Source organism: Apodemus sylvaticus, chromosome 2 (assembly GCF_947179515.1).
Source record: "Apodemus sylvaticus chromosome 2, mApoSyl1.1, whole genome shotgun sequence".
NCBI classification, from domain to species: domain Eukaryota; kingdom Metazoa; phylum Chordata; class Mammalia; order Rodentia; family Muridae; genus Apodemus; species Apodemus sylvaticus.
Window position 1 is genome coordinate 61,809,307 of NC_067473.1, and position 9,492 is coordinate 61,818,798.

Genomic DNA, 9,492 nt, shown 5'->3' on the forward strand with positions numbered 1-9,492 from the left:
TGCGTTGGCTCCACCTCGCCACAGGAATGCCTCCAAATTCCAGTCATTTTTCCCAGTATTTTCTCCCTCCTCACTTCTGATCCCTCCTGTTCCTAACCCCTTCAGTTCCTGGAAATCTATTTTATTTCCTCTTCCCAGGGAGATTCTTGTGCCTCTCCACCGTTAAGCCCTCTTCCTTACTTAGCCTGTCTGGGTCTGTGGACTGTAGCACGATTGTCATTTACTTTACAGCTAATATCCACTTATAAGTGGGTACATACCAAGTTTGTCTTTCTGGGGGCTGTGTTACCTCACTCAGAATGTTTTTTTTCCCTAGTTCCATCCATTTGCCCGCAAATTTCATGATGTCATTGTTTCTACCAGCTAAGTAATACTCCATTGTGTAAATGTACCAAATTTTCTTTATCCATTCTTCAGCTGAGGGACATCTAAGTAGTTTCTAGTTTCTGACTATTACAAATAAAACTACTATGAACATAGCTGAGCAAGTGTCCTTATGATAGGATGGAGCGGCCTTTAGGTATATGACCAGGGGTGGTATAGCTGGGTCTTGAGGTAGATCATTTGCACTACTTTGAGAAACTGCCATGTTGATTTTCAAAGTGGTTGTACAAGTTTGTATTCCCACCAGCACTGGAGGAGTGTTCCCCTTAGCCCACAGCCTTGTCAGCATGAGCTGTCACTTGTGGGTTTTGTTTCTTTTTAAGATTTTATATATATATACAGTCCACTGTAGCTGTCTTCAGATACCCCGGAAAAGGGCATCTGATCCCATTACAGATGGTTTTGAGCAACCAAGTGGTTGCTGGGAATTGAACTCAGGATCTCTGGAAGAGCAGTCAGTGCTCTTAACCCCTGAGCCATCTCCCCAGCCCATCACCTGTAGTTTTTATCATAGACATTCTGACAACTGTAAAATGAAATTCCAATAAGACAAAACAGAAGCCCACAGAATGGGAAGAGATCTTCAACAACCCATATCTGACAGAGGGCAAGTATCCAAAACATAAAGAACTCAAGAAACTAGACATCAACAAACTAAATAACCCAATTTAAAAAAAAAAAAAAAAACAGGTACAAAGACTTATCAACAGAGGAATCCAAATGGCCAAGAAACACAAAGAAATGTTCAATGTTCTCAGCTAGCTATCAGGGAGCTACAAATGCAAAAAAAATACAGATTTAAAGGCTAGAAATTTTTTTTCAATGTGTAAGGCAATAGTCTAGAATTTTAAAAATCCAATATTTTATATAAAAAATAAGAATTCTTCACATGTGGAGCAGTAGATGTTTTAAATGCATACTCTGGTAAGTTTGAGTGGTCCCAAGCAAAACTGCTTTCAAGGCAAAGGTCAAGTTGTCCCCCACCCTCCCTTTCGATGCACCACACATGCATACATGCACACATGCACACATGCACACATGCGCACATGCACACATGCACACATGCACACATGCACACATACACACATGCACACATACAGGAGCCTGGCTCTCCCAGACACTCACAGAGATGCTGGCTTTTTTTACAAAGAGCCTCCACTGAGTCTGTCCCTTACTGTCTCCACTCTCTGATTCATCTTCACAAATGCCCTGTCTACTATTTCCACTATTTAGATCTTTGACTTTTCTCTCACGGAAGAAGAAATGAAGGACATTGAAGCCTTGAATAAGAACATCCGCTTTGTGGAGTTGCTCATGTAAGTGTCCTAGGATCAAAGATCAGGCAGAGCTTGTCACGTGTTAACAGTAAGGCTCCTGTGAACCCTCACCTGTGCCCATAGATACACCAGGATGAGGGGTGATCAGGGTGTTCTGAACATTAGATGGGCTTAGGGGGATATCTGCCACTTAGGTAAAGGCATAGTATGGAGACAAGGAGAATTAACACTTCATGCTATGCCTGCTAGAGCAACAACACAAATTTTGAAATAACACTGTTTACATCTAACTAAAAATCAAAGCAATATCTAAGTTGGAGCAAATTCCCTTTTAAAAATATATGAGAGAAGCTGGCTTGTGTTATAGTAGAAAGAGTGTCAGGTTGTGAACTGAGAACCTAGAGTTTAAGTCAAATACTTTTTTGCCTGTAAGATCCAGAGCTTTGGGGCTGGGAAAAGAGCTCAGTGGTTCAAAGTACTTGATGCTCTTTAGAAGACCTGGGTTCAGTTCCCAACACCCATATCAAACAGCTCTCAATCACCATAACTCCAGTTTCAAGGGAGTCACTGGTCTGCAAAGGCATGTAGTGTGCATAAGTTCACATCCACACAATACCCCAAAATAAAAGTAAATAAATAAACTGAGTGTGGTGGTACATACGTTAAAACTCAGCCTTCAGGAGGCAGAAGCAGGAGGATCTCTGTGAGTTCAAGCTTATTTTGCCCAGTGAGTTCCAAGCCAGCAAGAAATATACATTGAAGATGCTTTTTTCTAATATAAATATGCATAAATGAATAGAGCTGGAGAGATGTTTCAGTGGCTAAGAGCACTGGTTGCTTTTCCAGAGGACCAGGGTTCAATTCTCAGCATTTACACGTTGGCTAATAATCATATGTGACTTCAGTTTTCTGGACTGTGACACCCTCTTCTGGCTTTACCAGGTACTAGGCATGCATGTGGTGCTTACAGATACATGAAGTCAAAAAATTTATACACATACAAATAATGAAATAAGTCTTTTAAAAACATGATTCAGAGATTCAAGCTCTACCCCTCAGCTCTCTTTTCTATGAGACTTTACCAAACCATGTATTTTAGTTAGGGATTTACTGCTGTGAACAGACACCATGACCAAGGCAACTCTTATAAGGACAACACTTAATTGAGTTTGGCTTACAGATTCAGAGGTTCAGTCCATTATCATCAAGGCAGGAGCATGTCAGCACCCAGGCAGGCATGGTACAGGCAGAGCTGAGAGTTCTATGTTTTCATTTGAAGGCTGCTAGTGGAAGACAGCTTTCCAGACAGCTAGGATGAGGGTCTTATAGCCCACACCCACAGTGACACACCTACACAGACACAGCCACATCTAATAATGCCACTCCCTGAGCTGAGCATATACCATGTATAGTTATTGTCAAGCTCACCCAAGACATTGTTCCCTAAACATTGCAGGTCTTTTAAATTAAAACTAGTGTGGCTTATATACAGGTAGCCAAATGTGTATATATATGCACATATTTTGTTCTTCATTGTTTTCTGTTCCTCATTTGATTTCTCAAATCATGTTGGCAGTAACTTTATTCAGTCTTCTCCTTAAGCATTGAGTTAGGCAGCACTAAGTTACATTTAGCATTAAGCTAAATGCATAGAGTTGGAAAGCAATTGATCTCACTACTTTTCATGGTTGCAAAGTATTTTGAATGCACTAGTATTGATTTTCTCAATTACAGTAATAAAGCAGCCCCTGAATGTGAGTTTTCCAGGGAGAACACTGCTTGGCATTAAAACATACCACCCAGCCTCAGAACACATGAGAAAAAATGCAAGCACGCATAATATCTTACTGGAAACTAAGCCGTACTTAATCAATAGCTCTTAAAGATATGTTATTTCTACTGAAAAAAATCACTAAATTAAATAATATGGACTAAATCTGCCATTCTATTGATTTTCTTTTACTAAAACATTATATGATTTCATTTGAAATACTAGTACCAATTTTAACAATATTAGGGGAAATGACTCATTCTTCAGTAAAAGAATATTAGAAAATCAACAAAGTAATGTGAAGATTAAGCTCCATTAATTTAAAGAAAAACTGTCTTTGAAGGGTAACGAGCCACGCCTCTTCTCTGATGCTGTTTTGTTGACCTCTGACATGGAAGAACCATGCTTGTTTTGTATTTTTGTAGTACTTTCTGAGAGCTGAATCTTGGCTGTGTTCCATGATAGACACACACACAGACTCCAGACTGTTGTAGACACTCTCACATCTGTAATTTAAAAATTAGGCTCATCATCATCATCATCGTCATTGTCATCATCGTCGTCGTTATGGTCACTATTGTGACAGTAGAAGATAGGATCGATAGTCATCACTATTATTACAAACAGTAACACTTCAGTTGCCAAGTACAGGCAGGAAGTCTCTCACCTTGTTTTGTTACGAGTGAAATGATGTAGCCACAACCAACGTTTCCAAGCCTACCTGCTATGTGCATCACCAGGGGAAGGTGCTGGCTTAAGAGGAAATGAGATGGAAGTACAAGGGGGAACAAAGGGGAAAGGACCAGAAACAGTCCATAAGGATGCTGGGAACACAGCTGTGCCACCATTAAAGTAAACTGTCTCCCTCTGGCGGGGTTGTCTTGGCAGGTGGAATGACCATCCTGAATACCCATTTCATGACGAATACTGAACATGGAAATTTCTTCAACGGAGTTCTTCTCCCCTCTCATTTGAGATTGTGAGCCCGTTAATCCCCTCCAGATGTAAAAATAAACATCTTTCTATCTTCAGGTTAAGATGAGCAGAACACACCGTGCTTAACTTTTGTGTAGTATTAACTCAACTTATCTCTGATAGTGAATAAAAAAGAAGATTTAAATCTATCTAAATAGTCCTTTGCAAATGCTTTGCTAATATCTTTGGATCAATGTCTTCTAGATTGTCAATGGAAATCACTAAACTTTACTTCAAAAGTAGAATATAAAAGCAAGTTCTAACCCACAAATCTGAGACTAGGGAGGCTGATTTGTTTACCCTTTAGCAGAACAACAACGAGGTTTTGCGGTTAGCATGCTTCCAGGTGCTGACCATGACCTTGACTTACCAAATGTTTGGACCATTAGTTGCAAGACAGACACAGCAAAGACAGAAAGCCACATGCCATTATTGATACACCTTGGGTATAGACAGAACTGGAAGTCGACAAAAGTCCTAAAGAAGAACATACAATAGGATGTCCCAGGGCTAGAGGTTCCTGATGGAGGGCTTGCCTGGCAGGTTGGAGACCCAGGATGAGGGTGGGGGTGAGGGCAATCAGCAAAGCCACAATGACTCTATTTTTAGTTTGTTTTCATCCAATGCGCCCAGTCAGTTTTTAATGTGCTTGAAGGATGCACATTAAAAGTACTGATTCTTTCTTAAATTGTTTTTGTTCAGGAGGGTAGGGAGTCAAGATAGGGTCTTGTGTAGTCCAGACTGCTCACAAACATGCTGTGCAGCTGAGACCAGTCTTGAATTCTGAACCCCTGGCCTTTCTTCCATTTTTTTTTAATTTTTTTTATTCGATATAATTTATTTACATTTCAAATGATTTCCCCTTTTTCTAGCCCCCCACTCCCCGAAAGTCCCGTAAGCCCCCTTCTCTTCCCCTGTCCTCCCACCCACCACTTCCCACTTCCCAGTTCTGGTTTTGCTGAATACTGCTTCACTGAGTCTTTCCAGAACCAGGGGCCACTCCTCCTTTCTTCTTGTACCTCATTTGATGTGTGGATTATGTTTTGGGTATTCCAGTTTTCTAGGTTAATATCCACTTATTAGTGAGTGCATACCATGATTCACCTTTTGAGTCTGGGTTACCTCACTTAGTATGATGTTCTCTAGCTCCATCCATTTGCCTAAGAATTTCATGAATTCATTGTTTCTAATGGCTGAATAGTACTCCATTGTGTAGATATACCACATTTTTTGCATCCACTCTTCTGTTGAGGGATACCTGGGTTCTTTCCAGCATCTGGCAATTATAAATAGGGCTGCTATGAACATAGTAGAGCATGTATCCTTATTACATGGTGGGGAATCCTCTGGGTATATGCCCAGGAGTGGTATAGCAGGATCTTCTGGAAGTGAGGTGCCCAGTTTTTGGAGGAACCGCCAGACTAATGTCCAGAGTGGTTGTACCAATTTGCAACCCCACCAGCAGTGGAGGAGTGTTCCTCTTTCTCCACACCCTCTACAACACCTGCTGTCTCCTGAATTTTTAATCTTAGCCATTCTGACTGGTGTAAGATGAAATCTCAGGGTTGTTTTGATTTGCATTTCCCTAATGACTAATGAAGTTGAGCATTTTTTAAGATGCTTCTCTGCCATTCGAAGTTCTTCAGGTGAGAATTCTTTGTTTAACTCTGTACCCCATTTTTTAATAGGGTTGTTAGGTTTCTGGAGTCTAACTTCTTGAGTTCTTTATATATATTGGATATTAGCCCTCTATCTGATGTAGGATTGGTGAAGATCTTTTCCCAATTTGTTGGTTGCCGATTTGTCCTCTTGATGGTGTCCTTTGCCTTACAGAAACTTCGTAATTTTATGAGGTACCATTTGTCAATTCTTGCTCTTAGAGCATACGCTATTGGTGTTCTGTTCAGAAACTTTCTCCCTGTGCCGATGTCCTCAAGGGTCTTCCCCAGTTTCTTTTCTATTAGCTTCAGAGTGTCTGGCTTTATGTGGAGGTCCTTGATCCATTTGGATTTGAGCTAAGTACAAGGAGACAAGGATGGATCAAATCGCATTCTTCTGCATGCTGACCTCCAGTTGAACCAGCACCATTTGTTGAAAAGGCTATCTTTTTTCCATTGGATGTTTTCAGCCTCTTTGTCGAGGATCAAGTGGCCATAGGTGTGTGGGTTCATTTCTGGATCTTCAATCTTATTCCATTGATCCTCCTGCCTGTCACTGTACCAATACCATGCAGTTTTTAACACTATTGCTCTGTAGTATTGCTTGAGGTCAGGGATACTGATTCCCCCAGATTTTCTTTTGTTGCTGAGAATAGTTTTAGCTATCCTGGGTTTTTTGTTGTTCCAGATGAATTTGATAATTGCTCTTTCTAACTCTGTGAAGAATTGAGTTGGGATTTTGATGGGTATTGCATTGAATCTGTATAGTGCTTTAGGCAAAATGGCCATTTTAACTATATTGATTCTACCGATCCATGAGCATGGGAGGTTTTCCCATTTTTTGAGGTCTTCTTCCATTTCCTTCTTCAGAGTCTTGAAGTTCTTGTCATACAGATCTTTCACATGTTTGGTAAGAGTCACCACAAGATTCTTTATACTGTTTGTGGCTATTGTGAAGGGGGTCATTTCCCTAATTTCTTTCTCAGCCTGCTTATCCTTTAAGTATAGGAAGGCCACTGATTTGCTTGTGTTTATTTTATAACCTGCCACTTTGCTGAAGTTGTTTATCAGCTGTAGGAGCTCTCTAGTGGAGTTTTTTGGGTCACTTAGGTAGACTATCATGTCGTCTGCAAATAATGATAGTTTGACTTCTTCCTTTCCAATTTGTATCCCTTTGACCTCCTTATGTTGTTGAATTGCCCGAGCTAGTACCTCAAGTATGATATTGAAAAGATAAGGAGAAAGGGGACAGCCTTGTCTGGTCCCTGATTTCAGTGGTATTGCTTCAAGTTTCTCTCCATTTAGTTTGATGCTGGCTACCGGTTTGCTGTATATTGCTTTTACTATGTTCAGGTATGGGCCTTGAATTCCTGTTCTCTCCAAGACTTTAAGCATGAAAGGATGTTGAATTTTGTCAAATGCTTTTTCAGCATCCAATGAAATGACCATGTGGTTTTGTTCTTTGAGTTTGTTTATGTAGTGGATTGTATTGATGGATTTCCGTATATTGAACCAACCCTGCATTCCCGGGATAAAGCCTACTTGATCATGGTGGATGATCGTTTTGATGTGTTCTTGGATTCGGTTGGCAAGAATTTTATTGAGTATTTTTGCATCGATGTTCATAAGGGAAATTGGTCTGAAGTTCTCTTTCTTTGTTCGATCTTTTTGTGGCTTTGGTATCAGCGTAATTGTGGCTTCGTAGAAGGAATTGGGTAGTGTTCCTTCTGTTTCTATTTTGTGGAATAGTTTGAAGAGTATTGGTGTTAACTCTTCTTTGAAGGTCTGGTAGAATTCTGCACTGAAACCATCTGGTCCTGTGCTTTTTTTGGTTGGAAGACTTTCTATGACTCCTTCTATTTCTTTAGGCATTATGGGACTGTTTAGATGGTCTAGTTGGTCCTGATTTAATTTTGGTATTTGGTATCTGTCAAGGAAATTGTCCATTTCCTCCAGATTCTCCAGTTGTGTTGAGTACAGGCTCTTGTAGTAGGATCTGATGATTTTTTGGATTTCCTCAGTTTCCGTTGTTATATCTCCCTTTTCATTTCTAAGTTTGTTAATTTGGATACTTTCTCTGTGCCCTTTGGTCAGTCTGGCTAAGGGTTTATCTATCTTGTTGATTTTCTCAAAGAACCAGCTCCTGGTTTTGTTGATTTTTTGTATGGTTCTCTTTGTTTCTACTTGACTGATTTTGGCCCTGAGTTTGATGATTTCCTGACTTCTACTCCTCCTGGGGAAAAATAGCTTCTTTTTGTTCCAGGGCTTTCAGGTGTGTCATTAAGCTGGTAATGTATGCTCTCTCCATTTTCTTTTTGGAGGCACTCAGAACTATGAGTTTTCCTCTTAGCACTGCTTTCATTGTGTCCCATAGATTTGGGTATGTTGTGTTTTCATTTTCATTGTGTTCTAAAAAGTCTTTAATTTCTTTCTTTATTTCTTCCTTGACCAAGGTATCATTGAGTAGAATATTGTTCAGTTTCCATGTGTATGTGGGTTTTCTGTTGTTTTTGTTGCTATTGAAGACCACTTTTACTCCATAGTGATCTGATAGGAGGCATGGGAATAGTTCGATCTTCTTATATTTGTTGAGGTCTGTCTTGTGACCAATTATATGGTCGATTTTGGAGAAGGTGCCATGAGGTGCTGAGAAAAAGGTATATTCTTTTGTTTTAGGACAGAATGTTCCATATATATATCTGTTAAATCTAATTGGTCCAAAGCTTCAATTAGTTTCATTGTGTCCCTGTTTAGTTTCTGTTTTCCTGATCAGTCCATTAAGGAAAGTGCAGTGTTGAAGTCACCCACAATTATTGTGTTAGGTGCAATGTGTGCTTTGAGTTTTAATAAAGTTTCTTTTACGAAAGAGGGTACCCTTGCATTTGGAGCATAGATGTTCAGGATTGAGAGTTCTTCTTGTTTTATTTTTCCTTTGACCAGCAAGAAGTGTCCCTCAGAGTCTCTTTTGATGACTTTGGGCTGAAAGTCAATTTTATCTGATATTAAAATGGCTACTCCAGCTTGTTTCCTGAGACCATTTGCTTGTAAAATTGTCTTCCAGCCTTTTACTCTAAGGTAGTGTTTGTCTTTGACCCTGAGGTGTGTTTCCTGTAAGCAGCAAAATGTAGGGTCCTGTTTACGTATCCAGTCAGTTAGTCTGTGTCTTTTTATTGGGGCATTAAGTCCATTGATGTTAAGAGATATTAAGGAATAGTGATTGTTACTTCCTATCATTTTTGACGTTATTTTTTAAATTTGAATGCTTAACTTCTTTTGGGTTTGATGAAAGGTTACTATCTTGCTTTTTCCAGGGTGAAGTTTCCCTCCTTGTATTGGTGTTTTCCTCCTATTATCCTTTGTAGGGCTGGGTTTGTGGATAGATATTGGGTAAACTTGGTTTTGTCATGAAATATCTTAGTTTCTCCAT

The 9,492-nt window shown here is 39.7% G+C and overlaps 1 protein-coding gene across 2 annotated transcripts in view; it reads left to right on the forward strand.

Moving 5' to 3' along the window:
- The window catches only part of Akr1d1 (aldo-keto reductase family 1 member D1), a 35,124-nt gene extending 30,761 nt beyond the window's left edge, over window positions 1–4,363 (forward strand). For both annotated transcript variants that reach the window (XM_052172469.1, XM_052172470.1), the window contains 2 exons: window positions 1,618–1,700; window positions 4,321–4,363. In XM_052172469.1, the coding sequence (XP_052028429.1) occupies window positions 1,618–1,700; window positions 4,321–4,363 (126 nt within the window). The remainder of the gene's footprint in view (window positions 1–1,617; window positions 1,701–4,320) is intronic.
- The last annotated feature ends 5,129 nt before the right edge of the window (window positions 4,364–9,492 follow it).